Source organism: Pelodiscus sinensis, chromosome 8 (genome assembly GCF_049634645.1).
Source record: "Pelodiscus sinensis isolate JC-2024 chromosome 8, ASM4963464v1, whole genome shotgun sequence".
In the NCBI taxonomy this organism is placed as follows: Eukaryota; Metazoa; Chordata; order Testudines; family Trionychidae; genus Pelodiscus; species Pelodiscus sinensis.
The window spans coordinates 43,633,489-43,660,241 of record NC_134718.1 but is presented as its reverse complement, the minus strand read 5'-3'; the positions used below and the strand labels follow the sequence as shown (position 1 = coordinate 43,660,241).

Here is a 26,753-nt window from a genome sequence, read left to right as displayed (position 1 = left end):
CACTAACTTGCCATGTGGATACTGCTACAGCATGGTATATAACTAAGTGCATTGCAGAAAATAGTGATGTCTCTCAGGGAAACACACTAATGGACTCAGACTGAGTCATGTGACCAATCGACAATCCTTTTGGAAGTTGGCTGGAAGATCTTTGTTGCTTACCTGTCAGCGTTTCCTAGAGAAGAAGCCAATCAAACTCCTTGCCAAGGAAAAAATCCAGGAAACACTCCTTCAAAGTAAAATCTTCATCATCGTCTCTTTGGCACAGGAGTGGGGAAGCTGACTAATAAGCAAGATAGACCATAAGTGAGGTTGTGTATGAGATCAATTTTAAAACTCTCTCAGGTAGCAAAGTTACCTCTTGTGTGGACAGGGCAGTGTCACTAGCACATTTTTAAAAATCATTTAGGTAAAACCTGGTTCTAGACTATTTCTGAAAACCACTTAAGCCACAATATGCTCTCTTCCTGTTCAGGCTAAAACTGCACTAACTGAAACCAATTTCAAAAAGGTGTTGGGGGGAGACTGTAGTATGTGAATACAATTGAAACCTGAATCACATTCTAATCATCTATTCTAAATCAAGATTCTCAGCTGAAGTGCTATTGAAGCAGTAAATAACAGTAGAAAGTAAATAAGAACATTCATGTAATGTGTAAATTAGTTTCTTCCTGAAACAAAGCAATACATTAGTCTTTGGTGTTCTTTGTGCCACTACTGTGAACCTCAAGCCTTCAGAGATCACAATACTGGTTTAAAATCATGAGATTTTTTAAAGTAATGAATTGGGAGTTCTTTTAATTTATCTTCTAATTTCTAATTTTTAGGGTAATTTTTTTGGTTCACATTTTCCAATGAAAACTAAGACTCCTATCTTGGAACACTACACCAGGACCCAGGGCTTTAAGAAAGACACCAAATACTGGGAGGCTCATGAGAGTGAGCAATACTCATTTGTTTATAGTAATCTGGGTCACAACAATAATTTATAGTATTGTGAATCACTGCAGAGCTACTCATGAACCTGTAGTGAAGATCCTAACATACAAAGCCAAGGTATTGGTTACGTTAGGAAGTTTTATTACGCAATGTATTGACAAAGCAGCAAAATGTTTTACTGAGTAAAAAAATCTTGTTTATGAACTATGCATTGTAAGGTAATATTCACTTCAATGGAAATCAAAGGAAATAAAATACACATCCAGTGTAGACAGTCAGATACAAACTTAGAATCAAGGAAATTCTTAAATCTTAATTCATCCTCTTGTGCCTGATGCAAAACAGCACCTGAAGTTTATGCAGGGCAAATTGCATATGAATACGGACCCCAAAGATGACCTAATAAAATAGAAGGTAGTGATAGTGCTTGAATGAGTGCCATAAGAACCATGAGCATACCATAAAGGTTTGTAGATGTGCACAAAAAGCACAAAGCAAGAAATAGTCTACAAAGACAATTTATCAAAAAGGGTAAAGTAATCTAAAGAATGTGACTTTTCTTAAAAGAAATAATGCCCCAGCAGCCGCCCAAGTGCATTGATGACATTGGAAACAAAACACAAAGCAAAACCCGCAGGCTTTGTGAATTGAGTCATGACAATAGTAAATGCCCAGCATTATGAAGCTATCCTCAGAAACTCTGACAAATCACCATGCCCAGGCTTTGCATCTTCTATGTCTATTATATCCATGGAAAATAGCAGCAATCGAGGTTATTTGTTTTTATTCTGTGACCACTAATGCAACAAAACAACAATTTTGGCAAGAGACTAAGGCTATTCTACAGAACAGATGTTACAGTGGCACAGCTACAACACTGTGGCTATGTCTAGAATGGCATGATTTTCCGCAAATGCTTTTAGCGGAAAAGCTTTCCGTTAAAAGCATTTGTGGAAAAGAGCGTCTAGATTGGCACGGATGCTTTTCCGCAAAAGCACTTTGTGCGGAAAAGCGTCCGTGCCAATCTAGACGCGCTTTTCCGCAAAAAAGCCCAGATCACCATTTTTGCGATTGGGGCTTTTTTGCGCAAAACAAATGTGAGCTGTCTACACTGGCCCTTTTGCACAAAAGCTTTGTGCAAAAGGACTTTTGCCCGAACGGGAGCAGCATAGTATTTCCGCAAGAAGCGCTGATTTCTTACATGAGATCGTCAGTGTTCCTGCGGAAATTCAAGCGGCGAGTGTAGACAGCTGACAAGTTTGCAGAAAAACTTGCCAGTCTAGACACAGCCTGTAGCCATACCATGATAGTGCTGTAACATGGACACTTCCTACAGTGATGGAAGGAGATTTTCTATTCCTGTAAGTTACCCTCCTCCGGCGGTGGTGGTAAGTAGATCAACAGAAGCATTCTTCTCTTGATCAGCCAATATACACTGGGCATTATTACTCTGACTCTCAAGATGTGAATTTGTCACACCACTGAACAATGTAGCTATGTCAAGCTGAATTTTAAGTGCAGACTGGGCCTTGATGCCAAACTGAAGAGCTTCAGTAAGTGCATTAGGTTGTAAAATCTTAATCTTCCTCTTCCCCACACAATATAGAGAAATAAAATCACAGTCACTCAAAACCACAAACTATGTGATGCCACAATCCTCACTCAATGTCTCCCAAGAAAAGTAAATAAGGTTAGAATTTCTGTACAGACCATGAAGTATAGGAGTTATTCTGCTGTAGAACAAACGTTACTACATAGGTCTGATTCTCTCTGGCCCCTTGACACCTTCTGACTGTATAATAGGACCTAAAAGTGGTTGAGTATTTAATTAATTTAAATCCACTTTAAGGTCTCTTTACATGATTCAGGTCATATAAATGGGCTTTGATTTCCAATATAACACTGACATAAAAAGCCCACATATAAATGAAACTGGTACATAAGAACATACAATCCAAAGAGGCATCCCAGAGAGTGGTACACTAGACCGCTACCATAATGTTTCTCAAGGGTTATGAAGCCTATCATATCATCAGCCCTCTTGAAAAATGCTGTATCCCTCCATTCTCACTAATTTTCCCAAATGCTAGATGTGACACAAAGTGATGCCAGCAAGATCGTGCTCAGAGCAGTGCTACAAGGAAGACTGTGTGATATATGCCTCTTGTATAGGGATTTGTACCAATTGAGGGAACATGACTTCCAGCTGCATTTTCATGTGAAAAATCCAATTAGTATGTTTAAAGACAAGTGGAAATCAAGCATAAATTATTGGAGCATTTTAAGAAGTTACTAGCGGGCTGTGCCCCGTGCTCACTATGCCTGCCAACCCCCCTCAAAGAGTATGAGAGCATGGTGACATCATTCTGTCACCCAGAAGGAAAATTTTTTTTATATGTATACACACAATTGTCAACACTAAAATACTTTCAGTCCATAGTAAAGAAATAGGTACACATTTAGATGGTGGAGGCAGCAAACAAAAAAGTTATCTCTTAGCAGATTTATCCAGAGCAAAAAAAGACAGAAAGAATCAACCCCACAAAACAGAAAGAATACAAAGAGTCCATTAACAAACACTTCAGGGCAAAGTCTAAACAATTAAGACCTGATTGTTTTTGCCCCTGGAGACTACTGGAACTATAGGAGGTGCGCTCAGGATACAAAGATCAATCCACCAACCGGTCAAATGCAATTGACTGGTTGATCCGGGGGAATCTCCCAGTCGATCGTGATCTCTAGTGGTGGAATGGAGCTGCCAGTAAGACGTGCTCCAGCCCCACGCTACCAACCTGTTCCCGTAAGCAGCCTGTGCTGGCTCATGGCCCCATGTGAGTAGAGGGGTGGAAGGAGTCTCCACGTGCTGCTCCTGCCTGCAAGAAATGTCCTCCAGAGTTTCCATGGGCTGGGAATGGGGAACTGTAGCCTATGGGAGGTAAGGGAGCAGCACCAACAGAGAGGGGCAGAATGCATAGCCATGTGGCCCCCCTCCTCACAGGACTGACCCCTTCTGGGAGTGGCATGAAGCCAGGGGAGATAGGGAGCCTGCCTCAACATTGCTGGGCTACCAATCAGGAGCCACTGGTGGTAAGGGCCACCGAGTGGGAGGCCACTCATCAACCCATAACTCCCTCCTGGAGCCAGCACCACAAAACCCCTCCTTGACCCTGAACATCCTCCTGCACTTCAATTCTCTGCCCCAGCCCAATGAAAGTGAAGGAGGGTGGGGGGATGGAGCAAGTAGGGCACCGCTTTGGAGAAGAGGTGGGGCTTCAGAGATGGGGCAGGATAGATCTTAAATTCAGAAAGGGCTCTTGGTATAAAAGGTTGGAGACCACTGATGTACAAGATACCATCAATGAGTGTGTAGTGGCAGCATGGGACTTACAGCATATAACATCCTTGGCATTTCTATACATTATAGATAACAGTTTCCTACATCAAAAAATGTTGCAGCCAACACAGGGGAAATCTTTATTAGGCCTTGTCTGAACAGATAAAGGGGAACTGATTGCAGAACTAAAAATTAATGATAATTTAAGTGTTCATCATTTGCCCACATTTATAATGATCAACCAGAATAAAATGCAGAACAGAAATTATATACTTTTGATACTTTATACACACACACACACACACACACACACACACACACACTTTTGATGGTTTTCTAGGGCCATTTTCACAAAGCTCAAAAAACTGTGAGCCATCAAACAGACATATTTCCAGTAGACTCCCATTTTAATCAAAAACCTTAAAAAAATCATAATCTGATGAAGTTTGCAAATTATGCAAAATTGACAAGAGTGGTAAATAATGAAAAGGACAGGTCACAGAGCAATTAAGATTGCTTGCACTCAGTTTACCAAGCAAACTATGTATTATGATATGGCTAAATATAAATGTATAAATCTAGGAACAATAAATGAAGACCATACTTATAGGATGGAGTATTCTACCCAAGGAAGCAGGTGGATGATCTCTGACCATGAGCTCCCAGTGCAATGCTGTGACCAAAAGGACTAATGGCATCCTGGGACATATGAACAAGGGAATCTCAGGTAGGAGAACAGATATTGTTCTGGGGTCCACAATTCAAGATGGATGTTAATAAATTGGAGAAGGCTTAGCAAAGAGCCAAGAAAATGATTAAACTTGGATTGGAAAATATGCCTTATATTGATTGAGCTTTTGGAGTCTATCTATTTTAAGAAATTAAGAGAGGACTTGATTACAGTCTGTAAGTATTTATTCCCCATAACAGATATTTAATAATGAGCCTGACAATCTAAACAGAGAAGGTAGAATATGATCCAATGGATGGAAGTTAAAGCCAGACAAATTCAGACTGGAAATAAGGTGGATATTTTTAATGAGTGTAATTTCCCAAGTGGTATGGTGGATTGTCCATTGCTGATGATTTTTAAATTAAGATTGGATTTTTTAGTAACAGACCTGTTCTAGGAATTATTTTGCAGATGTTCTATGGCCTGTACCAGTGGTTTTCAAAGTTGGGTCGTGGGCTTGTTTGGGTAAGCCACTGGTGGGTCTGCAACTTTGTTTATCTAAGGCTACTTCTAAACTGCACCTCTCTTGCACAAAAGCCTATGCAAATGAAGCATGGATTAGCATATTGTCACTTCATTTGCATAATTAATTAGGGACCCTTTTTACACAAGAGGCTTTTGCGCAAAACCCCCTTCTTGTTCGAAAGCCGTTCTTCCTCATTTTTTCAGGAAGAATGGCTCTTGCGCAAGAGGGGGTTTTTGCATAAAAAAGAGCCATCTACACAGCTCCTTTCTGCGCAAAAGCCTCTTGAGCAAAAATGCCCCCTAATTAATTATGCAAATGACATGCCACAATATGTTAATCTGCACTTCATTTGCATAGGCTTTTACGCAACAGAGGTGCAGTGTAGACGTAGCCTAAGTGTCCATAGCCACAGAACCTCGTAGCTCCCATTGGCAGCAGTTTGCCATTTCCAGCCAATGGGAGCTGTGAGGTTTCATCACTACAGACAGTTAGGGTGTGTCTAGACTACATGCCTCCTTCGACGGAGGCATGTAGATTAGCCAGATCGGAAGAGGGAAATGAAGCCGCGATTAAAATAATCGCGGCTTCATTTAAATTTAAATGGCTGCCCCGATCTGCCGATCAGCTGTTTGTCGGCAGATCGGGGGAGTCTGGACGCGATGCCCCGACAAAGAAGCCTTTCTTCATCGACACAGGTAAGCCTCGTGAAACTAGGTTTACCTGTGTCGATGAAGAAAGGCTTCTTTGTCGGGGCATCGCGTCCAGACTCTCCCGATCTGCCGACAAACAGCTGATCGGCAGATCGGGGCAGCCATTTAAATTTAAATGAAGCCGCGATTATTTTAATCGCGGCTTCATTTCCCTCTTCCGATCTGGCTAATCTACATGCCTCCGTCGAAGGAGGCATGTAGTCTAGACACACCCTAGGATAAAAAAAGTGTTGCAGGCCCACCAGTGGCTTATCCAAGGAGGCCCATGGCGCAATTTTGAAAACCACTGGCCTGTGCTATACAGGAGATCAGACTAGACAGTCTCTTCTGGGCTTGGAATCTTTGAATCATATTAATAGAAGAATCTCATATAAATAAAAAAATCAATTATTGTGTTGAAGGCTTCACAAAGAGTCAGTCTCCCACATGTACCAAAGCCACTTGTGGACAGATCCCTGGGGGCCAGGTAGTCTAGTGGCTAGCTTGTTGAGTAGGGGGGATGGAAAAGGGAAAGGCTAGTCCCTTTTGCCTCTTTGTTTCTGGCCCAGGGGCCCCAGACCGCTCCTTACCCAAGTCTTTATGTTTGGGGCATGGTCCCAGGAATCCAGATTCCCCTTAGTTGAATAAGGCTTGTTAGGTTCACCTCTTATTTTGCCAAGAGGGGTAGGTGTGGAGGCTTACTCACTCCCAGGGCTGCTGTGCTGGCAGGCTCCATTTCACACCCTCAGGCTATCAAAACAAGCTTCTGCCGCCTCACTGATCAGCCTCAAACTGAGCTTGGTTCCATCCTTTTCCCCCCACTCCAGGCCTGGCATTGGCTGTAGGTGTAGCAGAACGGGGATAGCTGGATATGGAGGCTTTCTTTAACTCCTGCAGTGCCAAGCCATCTTTTCTCTGCTCCCTCATGCCACTTTAGGCATGGGTGGCGGGTATCATAGGCAGAGGAAGGCCCTAAGGCATTGCCTTCCCAAACTGCCTCACCTGGATCTGCCTATGCTCCACTTCAGTGTCCCAAGCCCCCTCTCCTAGCCTGTTGTTGGAGTGTCAGAATCCGGAGCAGGCAGGCTGGAGGTTGTGCTGTGCCACCTGTCCTTCCAGTGCTGGGGCTGGCAGCTCAGCTGCAGAGGAGCCAGGAGAAAGGATTTCTGGTCCAGCTGCTAGGCATGGCCTGGGGAGGCAGTGCTGTGCTTCCTGTCCCTCCTTTCCAGCACTCCAGGGCTGGGGAAGGCTCGGGCCATGCTGCCCCCTGGAGTTCTGGGGCAGGAGCCGACTGGAGCCACATTGCGCATCAGCTCTCCAGAGCTCCGGTGCCAGCTGGGGTAAGTTTCAGTCACACCACTCAGTAGCTCTCTGAAGTAGGCCGGGGCCAGCACCAGCCACAGGTTCTCTGGAGCAGTGAGGCTGGGGGACGAGGCTGGGGCTGTGCTATGTCCACCTAGGGGCATGTCCCTGGGGTAGCGGGCAAGGGCCAGCACTGGCCATATTGTGAAGGGGACCCTGGGCAGGGGCCAGCAGAGGGTCTTGAATAGCAGTCAGCCTGATGATGAATCATAAAAAAGCAAGAGGTTTGTTTGTTGTTTACCTTAGTAATATCAGGAATACCCAGTTGAGCCTTCCTTAGTTTTGTTGGAGAAGCTTTTGGGAGGGTGAAGGGCATCCTCAGACATATTCATTCAGAACTCTGTCATAGAAAGGATGAGGAGGGTTTTATCTTTAATAAAAATTATGAGCTCTCTGGAGCAGAAACATGTCTTTGTTCTAGGTTTGTACAGCACCTAGCACAGTTCCCATGCATGACTAGTGCTCCGAACTATGCACTGTGGTAGTGCTGATTAATTAAAGGTGTGATGTTGCATCACTTCATTAGTCCAGTACCATTTCATGTATGGCCACTACAGGTAAATCTACCCTTGGAGATCGTAGTGGCCCAGCTATGCCAGTATAGCCCTATAGTGTTGACACAACCCACGTGGACAGAAGGAATTTTTTTGTCAGAGCAGGAATACTGCTTCAACATAGCTGTATCTGCAGTGGGGATTTTTTTGGGCATAGCTATGTTGACCAGGAGAGATGGTTTTTCACAGGCACAGTCCTTACCTAGGTAGCTATGCCAAAATAACTTGTCAGTATAGCTCAGGCCTCAGTCAGACTAATTCTGGTAGACAGAGGCTTATCCTGCCCCATCTTGTTTAAACTGGTGTAAAAGTGCTAAATTAGTTTCTTCAGTTTAAGTTAATCATTGCAACATCCTGCCTCCAGTTAAAGTCACAACTGTTCCTGCATCAGGCAACCTCTTTCCCCAAACACTCATTAGGCACTGAAATGGTGCTTTAAACAGTTTGACTCAAATCTGCACTTAAGTCCACCTAACTACGTCACTCAGGACTGTGAAAAATTCCCACCCCTGTGTACTGTGACCATATTTGTCGAGTGAATATGGGACCAAGACTAACTCAAGTCTCCCCCACCCACTGCAAGGTGAGCATTGCTGCTTGCCCAAGCCCCCTGTCTCTCCTACACACACTATTGGCTGCGCCATGCGCCAAGCATCTCCTCTGTCCACTTGATGGGACTGGCCTGAGCAGCTTGCCTGAGCCTACCTGCGGCTGGCATGAGCTTCCTGGCATTGCTGCTCACCTTGAACATTTCCCTGCACCCCACTGGGGACAGAGGGCATGTTCCTTTTAAAAAATTTGTTTTTCAAAATTGGGCATTTTTCCTGTTTGATTTTGCCAATGGATGCAAAAAAAAAAAAAGTCAGGAAGTCTAGGTGGGGTGATCAGATAGCAAGTATGAAAAACCAGGGCAGTGGCAAGTGGTAATAGACAACTACATTTTAAAAAAAGCTCCAGCTATTTGGTGGTGTCTCTATAAAATCGGAATATCTGGTCACTCTACATCTGGGACAGAGCTCAGAAAAGGTATTGCTCTGGCCAAAATGGGACACATGGCCATCCTACCCCTGAGAAACATAGAAACACTGACCTAACCCCTGATGTAGATACTAGGAGGCTAATGGAAGAAGAGGTGGTTTCACTACAGTAACCCCTTTGTTGCTGTAGCAAATGTCTACATGACAGCAGCGGTGCCACAGCTGTGCCACTCTAGCACTTGTAGTGTAGACATATCCAAAAATTCCCTTTGCCAAAGTAACTGTTTAATTTCCAGTCTCTTGTCTTTAGTCCTCCAGCCTAGAGCCTTGCAAATCTGTGCCTATCCGCTTTCTATCCATGGGCACCCGAAGATGTAAATGTGGATATCTGCAGCTCATTTTTGCAGATGCAGATATAAATTGTATATCCACGCAGGGCGCCTTGGAGACTTCCAGAGTAGACAGCTCTTTCCTTCCTAGTAAGATCATCCCCACTGCTCTGAGCTTTTAACAAGCACGTTGCTGTGCAATTATTTGCCTGAGTGAGGTTGACATTTAGCATTGTTTGGGACTGGAACGGAGTTGGGAAATACCAATTAAAGAGCAGCTTCAGGCTACTCTGGAAACATCACCACCATACCCTGAAACGGAGAGACATATTTTCAGCTACTTCTCTACGGCCGTTTCGAGTGCGAGTCTTTAGAGGAAGCTGTTCGATGCCAAACAGAAGCAGCGGCACATGGGTCATTTGTAAGGACAGTGAACAGGGTCATTCCGATAGCTCGCCTGCACATTTCTTTTACCAGGAAATAGCCATATGAGCCGCCGGCGTGTGGTTTCAGTGTTGTATTTTCCAGTCATGCCTTCTGATTGAAGCACAGCTGCATGTGTGACACAAAGAGGAAGTAGCAGAGACTTGAGCCACATTCAGGGGAATTTGTACGCCCAATAGGTGTTTGTCCTCAAGTTTGCATAGCATTCGGGAGTCAAAGCGAGCCGTCTGGCTGGCTGTGGGTGTCACATGACGAACCAGAAACATGAAACTCAAATATGTGCTCAGACAAGTTTTTAGGTCTGGTAATAAATGAGCGTTCTTCTTCTCGCAACGTAGAAACCAGGCAGAGATAAACCCGTGGGATTCTATCTCAGGTTAGCTGCTGGGTCTGCTGATCACTCCTTGCGGTCCTAGGAAACTATCTGTTCTCATTAAATGACCACTAGTTTACCTGGCACTGTCAATACGGAACATGGACAAATTCAATAAGATCACTGAACCAGCTGGTCAGAAGCTAAGGTACGACTTTTTTTCCTTTTTCGTTTTGTTTGTTATGACTCACTGTGTTTCTTTAGTGCTGTGCCAACTCCGCGGGCAGACGGTGCTTAGAAATGGGAAATGCACAGTGCTATAGAGTCTGTTTCAAAAGTAAACTAATCAATTCCAAATATACCTGTTGTGCTGAATGCACCTGCCATCGACTTCTGCCAGTTCGGCTAAAATGCTAACTGAAAAGGAGTACAACCCATATTGGCTGTAGGGAAGCGTAGATATAAAACAAGACCATCTTCTTCCCCAGGAAAATTAAAAGCTATCTCAGGATTCTGCAGACACAAAAAATTCAGCAGAAGATTAAGTACAAAAGAGGATAGTTACCTATATTCATAGCTGCAAAAAGAGTCAATAAACACAAAAGCACCTGAATAACACTGAGATATAACTCAGTTTTCACAGCAGACTGTTCATGCTACTTTTATGTTCTGTGAAAAAGTAAAGCTGTTTGATTTATTTTTCTTTTAAAGGTTTTGTTTAAAACAATCAGTAATGCACCATGAGACTTAAATGTGTGAGTAACATTTAATCAGGAGTTTATGTATAACAGATTTGTATTAAAATCTTTGTTTAACTTCTTTGGTATCTCTAAAACTTCAAAAAGGACAGGTGTCATTTAAACAGGAAGCATAAACCACTTTGAAAACATCACACTTTTACATGTAAGGTGCTGAAGTAGCACTAGACTACTACAAGGTAATGTTTTCAGGGTGACTGGACAGCTCAGGTTTTGTACACTGGATATGGAGTCTAGCGAAAGGTAGGAAATAGTTTTCCCATCCTATGAATATTTTTTAAATGTTAGAACATTTTCCTGATCTGCATCAGGACACAATCAAAAGCTTCTGAAATTGATTAATGAAAAATAAGGAAGAGTAAATAAGAGCCCACAGAAGAGCCAGTAGCCTAATGGTTGCTAGGGCGCTCATCTCTTACTCATGTGGGAGAGCCAGGTTCAGTCTCTATGTTCCCTACATTCCAGGTGAGTGTATTAATACCAGCCTAGAATTAGTCTCTCTCTGTCCCCAATAAATATTTAGTTGTTTATACAAAGTGGAACAGTTCCAAGAAGAGTCATTCAGCAAGACTCACCCACCAAGACGGTGGTGTTTAGGGCTCTCACTGCAGAGATGGGAGACCCAGGTTTAAGTCCCTGCCCTAAATGAAGCCATGCCCTAACCCAGTGTTTCTCAACCAGTGGTACGAGGACCTTTAGAGGTACTCAAGAGAAGTATGGGGAGTATGTCAACTCAAATGAAATTTGAAGAAAACTGAATTTTTGTTTTAGTTTTACAGCGTTTTATTATTTTTGTATTTTCTACACCCAAAAATTTCATTGCCCGCCCAGCTATGATTAAGTTGTTTAAACAAATGTGTTGCAATGGTAGAAAAAATTGTGTGTGTCTGAAAACTGTAGGTACTGGAAGTCCTTTTTTTAAGGGGTACTTTATTAAAAACAAAAAAGGTTGAGAAACACTGCCCTAACCAACTATTGGCTCTCTTGGGAGTGAGTGTCTGTGTCTCTCTTTCTTGAGAAGTTTCTGGAAAGCCTAACAGAAGAGGTCACAGACTATATCTTCAGTCCCCAAGAAAGGAAAGTTTTTGCATGGAGCTAACCAAGATAGCTATCCCAATGCAAAATCCTAGTGGAGACAAAACACAAGAGGTTGTACTTCCATGTAATTAGACAAGGCCATCTCCAGGTGGGGGGAAGCATTGACCTCGACTAGGTTCACTGAGGTAAATATTAGCTATATATCAATGTCAAAACCAAATTTTGGCAGTAAAGACAGTCCCAGAGGTTCCCACACCCACCATTTCACAAAATTAAAGCAGAATTGCTTTCAAGCATTAGGAAATTAGCTGCCATGCTAATCTGACCATGATGACAGGATAATTGGTTATATACCTATTCAAAGCCATTTCCTCCCTACTGTATCTTCAGCCTGACTGTCTCAGCTTCTGCTTCTTCTTCTTAAGCATGTCTAGTTCTAATGATGATCTAGCACGACTAATGGAAGGACACTCTGCTCCCCTCTGATACCTCACAGTAGTAAGGCTACTTCTTCTCCCCTCTTCTTTATGGCCTGTACAACCCTAATTCATCAGGAGCTTATATCTATTTTTAAATATGTGAGTAGTCCCATTGCCCACCATGCACAATGCTTAAGCACCTTGTTGGATGTAAATCCAGATATTTGATCATATGAGTTTAATAAAACTTCAGACTTTGCTAATTTTTAGCAATAGTTCCTTTGCACTGACTGCTTAGAGTGAATGACTACCCTGATTTAAGAGAGTTGCACAAGCACAACAAAAGATGAACATAATGGAGCTACTGCCTCACCCAGCAGAATTTTTTTTTTTTTTTTTTGGTCAGGGTCCAAATTTTTTTGTTAAGGTATAGTCAGGCTCCAGGCTTCAGAAAAATATTTTTGCACCACAGTAAGAGTAATAAGTAAAAAAAAAAAAAAAGATGTTATGATCCATACAAAAGCATCTGGCAGTCAAATATGATATCACTTCACCTATTGACTACCTCTGGCCTCACCCTTCAACATAACCATCCATTTGTGTATTTTGTCACCAGCTCATAAAACCTGGATTGTCCCTGGTATGTAGGCAATGCAGTTGATTATATAGCAGGAGCTCTTTTTGCCTCCCCTTTACAAAAAATATTTTTCCCAGTTTTTGCACTGAATGTTACATTGGGGAGATCAGAGACAAAAGAATCCTACTAAAACAAAGTACTACTTCTGTAATTATAGTCTATTTTTAAAAACTTTTGTAAGAGTTCATTCAATAGCTGCATGAAATAAAAATGGCTTTAGTACTATCTCCTCATTTGTTTGTGTCTAAAGCTTCAAGCTTATGAAGCAGTTCTGAATGGTTCACAAAATTGAACCTGTTTTGATAATCTCATGTTGATATTTCTCATCTTATCTCCAGTGGCATATTTTTATTCTATCAGATATATCTCTTTGTTCTTTGCATCACTGCATCATCATCTTTGGGTCTGTACTTTTAGTTCACTCATTTCCTTCAAAGAAGAACATAAGAATGCACATAATGGCTCAGATCAAGCTCCATCTAGCCCCGTATCCTGTCTTCCAACAGTGGCCAATGCCAGGTACCCCAGAGGGAATGAACAGAACAGGTAATTGAGTGATTCCTCTTCTGTCACCCATTCCGGGTTTGACAAACAGAGGCTAGGGACACCATTCCTACCCATCCTGGCTAATAGCCATTCATGGACATATCCTCCATTAATTTATCTAGCTCTTTTTTGAACACTGTTAAAGACCTGGTCTTCAACATCCACTGGCAAGGAGTTCCACAGTTTGACTGTGCATTGTATGAAGAAATACTTACTTTTGTTGGCTGCTACCTATTAATTTCATTTGGTGACTACTAGTTCTTGTGTCATGGGAACAAGAAAATAACTTTTCCTTATTTACTTTTTCCACACCAGTCATGGTTTTATAGCCCTCTATCATATCCCCCTTAGTCTCTTTTCTAAGCTGAAAAATCCCAGTTGTATTAATTTCTCCATAAATGCCTAATCCTTTTTTTTTTGCCATTTTCTGAACTTTTTCCAATACCAAGATACATTTTTGAGATGAGGCAACCACATCTGCACGTAATATTCAAGATGTGGGCATATCATGGATTTATAGAGGTGGCAATAAGATATTCTTTGTCCTGTTCTCTATCCCTTTTTAAATAATTCTTAACATTGTGTTTGCTTTTTTGACTGCTGCTGAACATTGAGTGAATGTTTTCAGAGAACTATCTACAATGACTCTAAGGCTACGTCTACACTGCCCTCTCTTGCGCAAAAATATGCAAATGAAATGACACGTGGAATATCGCCATGCCTCATTTGCATAATTAATGAAGCTCCGTTTTTGTGCAAGAGGCTTTTGCGCAAAAACCCTCTTGAGCAAGAGCCATTCTTCCTGAAAAAAGCAGATATTCCACACTTCGCCTCATTTATATATTTTTTGCGCAAGAGAGGTCAGTGTAGACGTAGCCTTTGCTCTTTCTCTTGAGTGATAACTAATTTAGTCCCCACCATTTTGTACTTATAGTTCAGGTTATGTTTTCTAATATGCATTACTTTGCATTTATCAACATTAAAATTCACTTGCCATTTCGTTATCAGTCATGTAGTTTTGTGATATCCTTCTGAAGCTCTTCACAGTCTGCTTTGAACTTAACTATCTTGTGCAGTTTAGTATCATCTGCAAATTTTGCTGGATCAGCTGTGCAGTGGCTGCCCCTTTGAAACACCACCTCCAGGTGTTTCAAAGGGACTGTGGAGCCTGCGGTCAGCTGGGGACTCCCCAGCTGATCCCGGGCTCTGTGCGGCACTTCCCCAGACCTGGGATCAGCTGATTCCCCAGCTGATCCCGGGTTCTGGGGAAATGCCATGGGGAAGTGTCCGGGCTCCATGGCAGCTGCTCCTTTGAAATGCCACCTTGGGGTTTCAAAGTGGCAGCGCCGCATAGCTGTGCAGCACTGCCACTTTGAAGTACCCCTTTCACACACACCCCTTTGCTATCTTTTAGAGGCAGCAAGGAGGAGGAGAATCAACAAGTCGACTAGTCAAAAGACTAGTCAACTAGTCTTTAACATCCCTAGTACAGACCCCTGCAGGACATAACCAGTTAGCTCTCTCCATTCTGAAAACTGGCTATTTATTCCTACACTTTGTTTCCTGTCTCTTAACCCAGTGGTTCCCAAAGTATTTTATGCTGGGGACTGGCAAACCCATTCACAAACTTTTGGCATACTGGCAATATATTATGTGCATATTTGAATATCCGATATGCAACTAATGAATATGTAAATATACAAGTACAATGTTACCTGAATGTCTTGCCCCAACCCAGCCCTTTGGTCCCCAATGCCTAACACCCTTTGACTCCCCCACCCCTGTAACCCATGCCCTCTGACCCTTTAACCTCTGACCACCATAGCCCATGTCAACACCCTCTTGCCCCATTAACCCTACCATGCTCTCACCCAATACCCTTTTGCCCCCCACCTCAACACTCCCCAGAGCAAGGCTGCCCCCCCTAGAGAGCATGGCTGTTATTGCCGTGTGGACCGGGGGAGCAGTCATTGGCAGGACGTGCGCTTCTCCTCCTTTGTGCTTCTTCCCTCCCCAATCGCATCTTGTGCCCCCATGGGTAGGGGGGAGCACGGAGCCCTGGCCGGACTGCCATTACCAAGGATGGAGGGAGGAAGGGAGGTGCCTCCTCCTCCTCCTCTGCCTCAGCCCTAGCTCCGCTGCCAGCAAAAGCAGCCACGCGGGCAGGGGGAGCAGCTGTTCACTGCGTGCATGCTCTCTCCTTCTTCGTGCCTCCTCCCTCCCTAAGTGTGGAGGAAGGAGGAAGGTGCCTCCTGCTCCACCGCCACCTGCCATTCCTCAACCATGATGGGTGCCAGAGCGGAGCTGCCATGAACAGCCAGTTTGAGCTCTGGCAGCTGCCACGTCTGGTAGCCAGTGAGTTGCGGACCACTGCGATTGGGAACTGCTGTTTTAATTGCTTAACAGTCCATGAGAGGACCTTCTATCTTATCCTGTGACAGCTTACTTTGTTTTAAAGTCTTTGGTGAGGGACCTTGTCAAAGGCTTTCTGGAAATCTAAGTACACTATATCCATTGGATCTCCCTGGACCACATACTTGTTGACTCCTTCAAAGTATTCTAGTAGATCGGTGAGATATAGTTTCCCTTTACAGAAACTGTGTTGACTTTTCTCCAAACAAATTATGTTCATCTATGTGTCTGATAATTCTGTTCTTTACTATAACCAATTTGCATCCTACTAAAGTTCAACTTTTGAAAACTGGCGTCCATTAGTTATCTTCCAATCGTTAGGTACAGAAGCTGTTTAAAGGATAGGTTACAAACCACAATTAGTAGTTCAACAATTTCACATTTGAATTCTTTCAGAACTCTTGGGTTAATGCCATCTGGTCATGGTGACTTGTTACTGTTAAGTTTATCAATTTGTTCCAAAACCTTCTCTAATGACACCTCAATCTGGCATAATTCCTCAAGTTTGGGAATCTCCCTCACATCCTCAGACATTAAGACTGATGCAAAGAATTCATTTAGTTTCTCCACAATGACCTTATCGTCTGGTAGTGCTCCTTTAGCATTTCAGTCTTCCAGTGGCCATACTTGTTGTTTAGCAGACTTCCTGCTTCTGATATACTTTAAAAAAATGTTGTTACTTTTTAAATTTTTGGCTAGTTGTTCTTCAAATTCTTTTTTGGCCTTCCTATTACATTTTTACACTTTGACAGAGTCCTTTCTATTTTCCTTAATATGATTTAACTTCAACTTTTTATCTCTCGCTGGTTGGTAATATATTCGTACTACTATATTAATATTATTAGAGCATGGAGTTACTGTCCATAAAGATTCAATGGAACAGTTTGATTAATTTAAGATTTTTACTTCATTTAAGTCTATGTTTTCTTTCACATAAATTGCCATTCCCTCCACTATCATTTGTCTTCATAAAATAGGAAAAAAGGGGGGTCACCACATGTCTCTGTTCACTGAAGACTGGAGTGTTTGCTGTTAATTGCCCATCAAGTTTAAAAGTATTTGTGGTCCTCACCAGTTACCTACTACATAGGGACTTTGGAAGTGGCTTAGAGTATTATAATATTAGTTTTATGGTTTTCCCTCTTCTATTTCACTAAGGGCACATCTAGACTTGCTTTCACTTTCAAAAGAAGATATGCAAATTTGGCACTAATGTGCATATCTTCTTACAATCACTTTTTCGAAAGAGGTTCTTTCGAAAAAGAAAATAGTCTAGACATGGTTCTTTCAAGAAAAAACCCTTTTCCGAAAGATCCATTCTTCTTTAAAAAACCAAAAAGAGGTTTACACGGTTCTTTTGAAAAAGGGTAGCTGTTATGATGTGCAAAATCATGCCAAATTTGCATCTTCTTTCGAAAGTGAAAACAAATCTAGACGTGCCCTAAGGGTATATATGCACAGTAACATTATTTCAAAATAACTAGTTCCCACATTCTAAAACAAATTCATTAATTGTGTCTAAGAGACATTAGTCTTTATTAGTAAAATATAGTATATAGTTACAGAATCCAAGAGTATATGGCGGGATACCATTCTACTCAATATCAAAATATAAAATGGAGAAGAAAAAAAAGGAAAACTATTAATTGTGTAAATCTGAAGACAGCCAGATAAGGCCTCTATGGGTACATCTACACTAAAACACTATTTCAAAATAACTAGCATTATTTCTAAATAACGTAGTCCGTGTCTACACAGCAGGCAGTTATTTTGAAATAATGTCAAAATACTGTCAAGCTGGAGGATGTCTTACTCCAACTCCTGTAACCCTCATTGTACAATGAGTAAAGGAAGTTGGAGAAAGAGTGCTCTATTTCAGAATAAGTGTTGTATAGACGCTCCCAATTTCGAAATAAGCTACGCAGTTGACAACTCAATTTGCATAACTTATTTTGAGTTAAGCCCTTCTGTTTAGATGCACCGTAAGTTATTCCTCTTGAACAAGCAGAGCAGAAAATGAACTCATTTGGCAATGAAGTGACATTTTGTTGTAAATTGGTACCTGCTATGTTATCCTGAATAGGATATTTTATTACAGGGAGCAGTTTTCTTTTTGAGAAAGTCACTTGGACTTATTAGGCTATGTTTTCATTACTGCCTATGTCTGTATAATTTATATCAGTCAAGGATATAAATAAACCACCCACTGAGCAACATAAATTTCACCAGCATAAGCACCAGTGTGGACAATGGAAGTGCTTCTTCCACTGGCGTAGCTACCACTTCTCACAGAAGCTGGAGGAGTTAAGTCAATGGGAGAGCTCTTTTGCTTCAGAGTGGATTGGCTATCTTAGAGCCTTTTCAGCTGCCCAATTGGAGAAAGTGATGGAAGTTTCACTAGTTAAGTTCTTAATTATATTAATAGTCATTTAATCAAGTCTTGTAATAAAAACTAACAACATTTCATATTAGAAGAAAAAGTAACTGGAAAGTTCACACACTGGGATAGAATTGTTGATTTGCCAAGCTGTTTATTATGTACATGGTCCTATGTAGCCCACAGCTTCAGAAGGTGCTACAAAATATACCTCACAGAGATTTCAGCAGCAGATTCTAAGCCTCCACTTATCTGATTTCTTGCCATTATGATTGCAAAAGCAACCTTCCAAATGTAATCAATGCTTCTTTCCGGAGTGTACAGAAAGCTTAAAACATCAGCTCTAAAAGAAGCACGGATTGCATCATCTATCTGAAGTGTGTAATAACTCTGAAACCTAACACATGCTGTGTCAGCATTAACTGTTTCACTGCTGATCATTTTAGGAGAAACACTGAGCAATTGTGCTTATCTACTCATGTCACATGCATCCATTAATATTAAAGCAATGATGCAGCTAGGTGCTATCAAGAGTTGCTGGGATGGGGAAACTAGTTCAATCTTTCTCTAGCTATACCACATCCACAAAAAACTCTCAAGTCTCTTTGGACCCTTACCACCATGATGAAGGAAGAAAAAGAGATTCATTTGCTCCCACCCGTCTCATCTCCTCCACTTCCATTAGTCTTAACTGCCTCCTGAGTTCTTAAACAGTCTCTGTATCTTCCTGGCTGCCAAAGCCTCAGCTCCTCCTCCCATTCTTGCTTTTCATGGCTGTTTCCACCAAGCATTGACATGTCAATACAAAAAAAAAAGCAGCTGTGGCCTGCTGAAAATTTTACTGCAGCATAATATAAACTGACTCTAATATTATAATAAATCACATGGGGATTGCACTCATTTTATTGCCTGTTGGCATATACCAAATCTTTGTTTCCATCAGAAGCTCCTGAATAATTTCCAGTCTGCATAAGTGCAAACAACAGAGGCATCATTCAAAAGTTAGGCTCAGTTTGCCACTTGGCATACTGAACTCTGGTTATTTAACTTCTCTTTCCTGAAGCTGTTTGTCATTTCTAATCAGCTAGTTAAACTTCTTCCTCTTTGTTCTCCAAGCTTCCTATCTTACCCCACTCTAGCCTCTCCAAAATACTGTTGTAAAAAAAAAAATCACATTTTTTTTAGGTCAGACCCCTATCCAGTAGTCTGGGAAAACCTGACACCATTCCTGGATGCCTCTCAAAGGTCTGGCCCACGAAAGCTCATCATCTAATAAACCATCTTGTTAGTCTTTAAAGTGCTACATAGTCCTGTATTTTGCTTCAGCTACACCAGACTAACACGACTACATTTCTATTACTATTCTCAAAGGAATACTTTCCACACCCATACCTGAGTATATCAAAAGAGAACTTTCATTACCAGGGAAAGGCAATCACACCAAACACATTCAGAAACAAGTGACCATAAGCAAACCAAACCCCACTATGTCATTGTGCAGTAGGAAAGTCCAATAAACAATGGTCCCTTTACCACACCATTCCCCTCTCCCTCTGCTTCACTCCATTCACAGTTGGCCATACTTTGTTAGTGAATATCTGGAGTTCAGAGGTGCATTCACTGGATTCAACTCTGACAGCACGGTAAGGGGACAGGAGGTTGGGCAATGCCTCTTCAGTTGTCTCATAGCCCCCACTGTTTCTCTGACCACGATTTCTCTGATATCACTTGCTGCTCCTGTGATGTTACATTCTGAGGTTCTTCTATTTAATCTAGCTCTGTCATTTCAGCTGTTAGCAATTTCAGCAGGTAGTGAGGAATCTCATAGCCAGTGCAGTCTCTCCGCTCACTTTCACTGTCCGGGGGTAAGGCTTAGCCCCTAGACTAGTTCAGTTCTAATAATAGCCAGTCAGAAACCAGGATTTTCAGTTCAGTCTAATCACGAACTCTTGCATTAAACACTGGATAAGGGCAAGTCAAATGGTGTCTAGAAATCTTTGAGCAGAGTCCACACCAGTAGGTAAGAATTCCTGTTTATACCACTCCCATCTTCACTAGGATTTGGCATCCCTACTCAGCAGTGAGCTAGTAAGGTTCAGTTTAGGCTGACCAATAAATAAATTAGTAGTAGTAGTAATAAACACCAATAATAATTAATAAATAACTTATCTCAATATTAATACCCTTGCTAAGGAGTCATGTACCAAATCACTGTTAAAATACTGTTTTCTAATAGGCAATAACTCCTCCCTCTCCCCCGTTAACAGAACATTAAAAACAAAACAAAAAATTTAACAAACATGGCCCATAACTGTTTCTTACACCTATTTAAATATAATTGTTTTTATAGCCAAGTAAATGGGATTTGTCATTATTTAGATTATAAATCCACTGGGTTAGGCTCTGTCTACATGAGAAAACTAGCACTTTACCTATACTGGCGTAGTTTAAGTCCTACAATACCACTAGTATAGATGCAGTTAGATCAGTAAATAGGTGCTATATGCCAGTATAGCTATTCTCATATAGAAAGGGGAATAACTCTGATGGTTTAAGTCACCTTTATACTGGTATAACTGCAGCTACACTAGGGCTTTGATTAGGAAACACTGGTGAATGAAAAACAGACACAAGGATGGATTTCAGTGGCAGACTGTAACTTTATTAACCCAACTCTGGGAAGGAATATATGCAGTCACCCTGTGCTCTCACATACTAGTGCCTGGGCCCAGGGCTTCTATCCTGTAGCTTATTACTTGGAGAAGACTTTCCTTAACCTAGCTCTAGTCTCTCCCTCCCTCCCCTCAATTGAAGGCAGCTACAGGTTAACAAATTGGGTACAAGAAGTGAACCGTCAGTCGAGAAAATTTCATGCTTATGGGATAAGAAATCATTACGTTGACTCTTGAAATCCTGTCTCATTTGTCTCTGGGAGATGGCTCATTTAGCCTTTAGTAGAAACCTGACACTTCTGCATTTACTTTTGTCAGACTTACTATCCACATAGCCTGGTAGCTATTGTCTATCCAGTCCCTCATTGCAGTCATGGAGCCAAATGTCAGCCACTGAATCTGACAAATGGATTTCATCATCCCTAAAAAGCTTAGTCCCAATATGTCAGTCTCCCTGTTTGCTATCATAGAATCACCTGCCACCAAATTTATCCTTGCAACTTCTCAGTTCACATGGATCCAGGCAAAACCCTAATTCTTAAAATTAATTTAGTACTAGCCTCAAGATCATTTTCACCAAGGACAAAACATCAGATAACATAGTTTGACCATCAAGGAATGCAGAAGAGTCTTAAACTAATCCCACAATATGCAACTTCTGCATTATCATCATAGGCAGATGGCTTCAGCCTTGAAAGTCAGTTGCAATCCACCTGTTGATCTGACTACCCACTATTAATGAGAAAGCAGGGCCAGCCTTCATCTTGCCAGGCATGTAGCTTCACATCCCCCAACACCCTCATCTGGACCCTGCTTTGTATCCCCTGTACTCTGTCAACATCCCCATGACAAGTTTCATCATGGGCTGTCACCTAGTGTGTTGATCATGTCACTGAGCCCGCCTTCCTGCCTTCTGGGGTGTCCACTAGCTTGTCTTGCAGAGCCAGAAACTCTAGTCTCTTCCAGCCAAGTCACAGAGTTAGGGTAACAGCCCCCCCCCCCAGCAGAGCAACACAGACACTGAACCAGCTCAGCTATGGGAGGCTCACATTCAGGACCTTGACAACATCCAGGAACACAACCCTCAAAAAGGGACTAAACCCCCAAATCTTAAAAATCAACAAATAGTCTGGTAGCACTTTATAGACTAACAAAACATGTAGAATTGTAGATGGTATCATGAGCTTTCGTGGGCACAGCCCACTTCTTCAGATGTCCAGAGTCATCAAAAACTCTGATCATCTGAAGAAGTGGGCTGTACCCACAAAAGCTCATGATACCATCTGTCATGAGTCCATTGTTTTATTCGGTTGCCACACCCGATTATTCACAGGTTCACCAATCCTTGATTAACACGAGCTACCCTCCCCACACAAACTTATCTGAATAACGGCTCCCGCGGGAGACAAGACAGACACCTCCGCTTGCGGTACTGCACACACGAACCGATGGCAGAGAGGGGGGGTCTGGGCCCACCCTCGCTCCCAGACCCCGGCCCAGGGCCCTAACACCAGGAACTATGCTCCCAGTGGTAACAGGCAGGGGTGTACCCCTAAACGCGCCTGTTCACGGGCTCCACAACCCCACCCTGGGCCGCATTGAACTCTGCCACCGGAGCCCCTTCCAGCCTTCCCCTAGGAGAAACTCTTCCCTGGGCACTTCCCCCGAACCCCTATTACCTGCCGCCTCTCCTCCCCCCCAGTCTGTGCTCCCCCTCCCACTTTTATACCCATCACCTTCTCTTCTTCCTCCCGTGACGTGTCCCGCTCCCGCGGTTCCACCGCCTCCCATGCCCTGCCCTCTCCCGTCACCCTGATGACGTCAGGCGACGTCATTGGCCGGGGCGGCTGCACGCACGCCTCCACGCTCCCCGGCTGGCGTGCTCTGATGCCGTGTGGATCTGCCCCCGCCCCGAGCGCGTCTGGCGCTGTGCGGCCCATCGCCGCTTGCGGCAGGTCTGCGTCTCCCCCGGCTGCCTGCCAATTCCCCGGTTGGGGATGGTGGCGGGGTTGCCTCACCTCACCACACCCCTCCCCTCTTAAGTCAGCCCCTGTACTTGCCGTCGCTTCATGCCCCATTTCCGGCATTCTCGAAAGGCAATCGGCGTTCTGGTTTTCTTTGCCTGGTTTATGGAGGATGTCGAAATGGTAGGGCTGTAAACTCAGGTACCACCGTAGTATTCAGGTATTCGTGTCCTTCATTGTCTGGATCCATTTTAAGGGCGCGTGATCTGTCACCAATGTGAAGTGGTTTCCTATAAGAAAGTAGCGTAAAGTATCGACGGCCCACTTGATGGCCAATGCCTCTTTCTCTATTGTGGCATAGTTTTTCTCCCTAGGGAATAACTTCTGATTCAGATACAACACCAGGCACTCGGTTCCTCCCTCTTCCTGTGCCAAAACCGCCCCGAGTCCCACCTCCAATGCATCTGTCTGTAGGATAAGTGGCCTATCAAAATCGGGTTGGAGTAGCACGGGGGCTGTTATCAAGCACTTTCGTAATGACTCGAAAGCATGTATCCCCTGTGGGGTCTATACTATTTGCTGCGGCTGCCCCTTCCTCGTGAGATCGGTTAGGGGTGCAGCTAATGAGGCAAAGTGTGCTATGAACTGCCAGTAGTACCCGGCCAGTCCCAAGAACTGCCGTACCTGTCTTTTCATATTGGGGCGCGGATAGTCCCGAATGGCTTGGACCTTGTCCACTAATGGCCTTAGTTGGCCGTTGCCCACCGTATACCCTACATACAACACCTCCCACTTACCAAAGTGACACTTCTTTGGGTTGGCCGTTAATCCCGCCTGAATCAGCGCCGTTAGCACCATGCCCAGGTGTTGCAGATGTTCTTCCCCGGATGCGTTAAAAACGATGACATCATCGATATAGGCCACAGCGTAGCGACGGTGTTCACTGGGGATGTAGTTCATCAATCATTGGAATGTAGCTCCATGGAGTCCGAACAGCATGGTCACGAACTGGTACAGACCAAAGGGGGTCGCAAAGGCTGTTTTCTCTCGCGACTCCGGCGCCAATGGGATTTGCCAGTACCCTTTCGTTAGATCTATTGTTGATAAATATTCAGCCTGTATGAGTTGCTCCAGGAGCTCATCTATCGGGGCATCGGGTACACATCAACCTTCGAGATGGCGTTCACTTTGCGAAAGTCTATGCAAAACCGTACGTACCCATCCTTTTTGGGGACCAGCACGATGGGACTTCGCCAGTCACTATGGGACTCCTCCACTACGCCCCATTGGATCATATCGTGTAGTTCTTTCTGCACTATCTCCCACATCTTCCGGGATATCGGGCTCACTGCGTCCCATACCTTTAGCCCTGGGTCAGTGATGATGGTGTGGCTCACAAGGGGCGTTCTGCTCGATCGATTTGTCAACCCCTCCCTCGGCCTGTTTCAGTACCCTTTGTAGTTCACCCCGTTGGGTGGGTTTCTGAGCTTCACCTAGCTGGCTTGCTGACCAGGTAACCTCCTCCTCCCCACAGGGTCCAAATTCTACCTCCGTGGTTAGCGCCTCTTCCAGCGGTGTTTCTTGGGGCACCCATTTTTTTTAACAGATTTACATGATAAATCTGACTCCGTCGCCTCTTCCCCTCAACCTGGACCTCATAGTCTACCTCCCCCACTTTTCTCACTACCCTAAAGGGGCCCTGCCAGTGAGCTAACAGTTTAGAGTCCCCTGTGGGTAAAAAAAACTAATACTGGGTTCCCCGGGCTAAATTCCCTTGTCCACGCCTCTCGATTATACTGCCGCATCTGGGTTTCCTGGGCTCATTGTAAATTCTCTCGGGCCCACTGGCCTCAGTGCGTATCCAGTCCCTCAGCTTAATAACGTACTGGGCAGACGCCAACGCCATAGACCCCCAAGGTCTGCTCCTCCCACCCCTCTTTCAGGAGGTCCAATATTCCCTGCGGGTGCCACCCATATAACAGCTCAAAGGGGGAATATCCGACTGAGGCCTGCGGTACCTCACGTATGGCAAAGAGTAGAGGGGGAAGAAGTTTGTCCCAGTCTCATGGGTCATCTTGTACCAACCTCCGCAACATAGTTTTCAACGTCCGGTTAAATCTTTCGACCAATCCGTCTTTCTGAGGGTGGTACACTGAAGTCCGTACCTTCTTGATCCGCAGCCATCTACACAGTTCGACCATCAGCCGCGACGTCTAGTTGGGTCCTTAATCAGTCAGAATCTCTTTAGGGAGGCCGACTCTCGCAAACATTTTCATCAGTTCGTCCGCTAAGATCAGGGTGGTTGTCCTACGGAGGGGAACTGCCTCGGGGTAGCGTGTGGCATAATCCACCACCACAAGAATGTACTAATGGCCCCTCCGTGTCCGCTCTAGGGGGTCCCACTAGGTCCAACCCGATCCTCTCAAATGGTTCATCGACCAGGGGGAGGGGTACTAACGGGGCTCGAGGTACCCTCGCCCCCGATGTCAGCTGACATTGGGGGCAGGAGGCACAAAAGTCTTTGATGTCCTTCTATACTCCCAGCCAGTAAAACCTTTGTAACACCCGCTGTTGGATTTTCTCAACCACCAAGTGTCCTGCCCATGGGTTATCATGGGCCAACTCCATCACCCGCCACCGGTAAGCCCGCGGTACTACTAGCTGGGCTTCTTCCTCTTGTTCCTCACCCCCCTTCACAACCCGATACAATCTGTCCTGCTGGATCTCGAAGCGAGGTCCTTGGTTGACCCCATGATCTAGCCTTTCCCCACTCCCCCCTACCGACTGAGCACTTTCTCATGCGTGACGGAGTGTCGGATTCTCCCGCTGCAATGTTACAAAGTCGCCGATGTCCGGCTTTATTGCTGTAGGTGGTGGTGGTCTTCTGGGCTTCTCTCCTCTTGGGCGTGCGTAGCTTGGGCACCTTTCCCTCTGAGCTGCCCATACTGCTTTGCTCTCCTTCCCTCGGGTCTCCCCTTCTGCTTGCAGGAGGAATTGGAACCCCGGCCAATCCCGTCCCAATAATATCGGGTATGGCAGCTGGTCAGCTACTGCTACTATTACCGGGCCACCTACTTGCCCGTCGTGCATGTCTACCCGAGCGGTTGGGTACGGGCGTGTATCCCCGTGCACGTACTGGATCCATACTGGGGAGCCGCAGGGCACCCGGGGTCCCAAATCGTCGGCCCTGACCAGCATTTGACCGCACCCGGAGTCTAACACCGCCTCCAACACCCTTCCATTCATTCGCACCCTGCGCGTAATCTGGCACCGGCTTACCTCCCTCCGTGGTGTTCTCCCCGGCATAGCCTGTCCAAAGGTGCAGTCCATCATGGGGCACTCCCTCCGAAAGTGGCCTTCTTGCCCGCACTGATAGCATGTTAACTTTGTTGGTGCCGGTGCTCTAACCTCTGGGCGTTTTTCCTCTGGGCTCCACACCGCTTCCCCATTCTTCCCCTCCGGGCAGCGCCACACGGGGGCCAGTCACCGTTCCATTCCTCGGTTGGGCGGGACTCTTGGGCTAAGACCAACCTCCCCGTGGGGCTCCTTACTGCGGGGTATAGAGCCAAGTCGCACCGCTGGACAGATCCCCGAGGGTTTTCCCTCTCCTTCTACCCCCTCGGCAGCCATAAAGTGTTCCATCAGTGTGTCTGCTTCCTCTAAAGTCCCGGGGAGGTGGCGTCGCACCCACCTTTAGCCCTCAGGGGGTAATATCTGGAGATATTGTTCTAAAATGACTAGATCGGCAACCTGAGATGCCGACTTAGCGGAGGGCTCCAGCCATCTCATG

At 44.3% G+C, this 26,753-nt stretch overlaps 1 protein-coding gene across 10 annotated transcripts in view; it reads left to right on the top strand.

The window, feature by feature from the left end:
• BLNK (B cell linker) overlaps positions 1-26,753 on the top strand; it is a 185,186-nt gene that overhangs the window by 90,905 nt on the left and 67,528 nt on the right. The window contains exon 1 of one of the 10 annotated variants that reach the window (XM_006113161.4): positions 9,418-10,348. The exons of 7 other annotated variants lie outside the window; for them this stretch is intronic. In XM_006113161.4, the coding sequence (XP_006113223.2) occupies positions 10,302-10,348 (47 nt within the window). In that variant the 5' untranslated portion in view covers positions 9,418-10,301. Of the gene's footprint in view, positions 1-9,417; positions 10,349-26,753 lie in introns of those variants that run through there. 2 more of the 10 variants (XM_025179752.2, XM_075935204.1) reach the window with 2 other exon arrangements.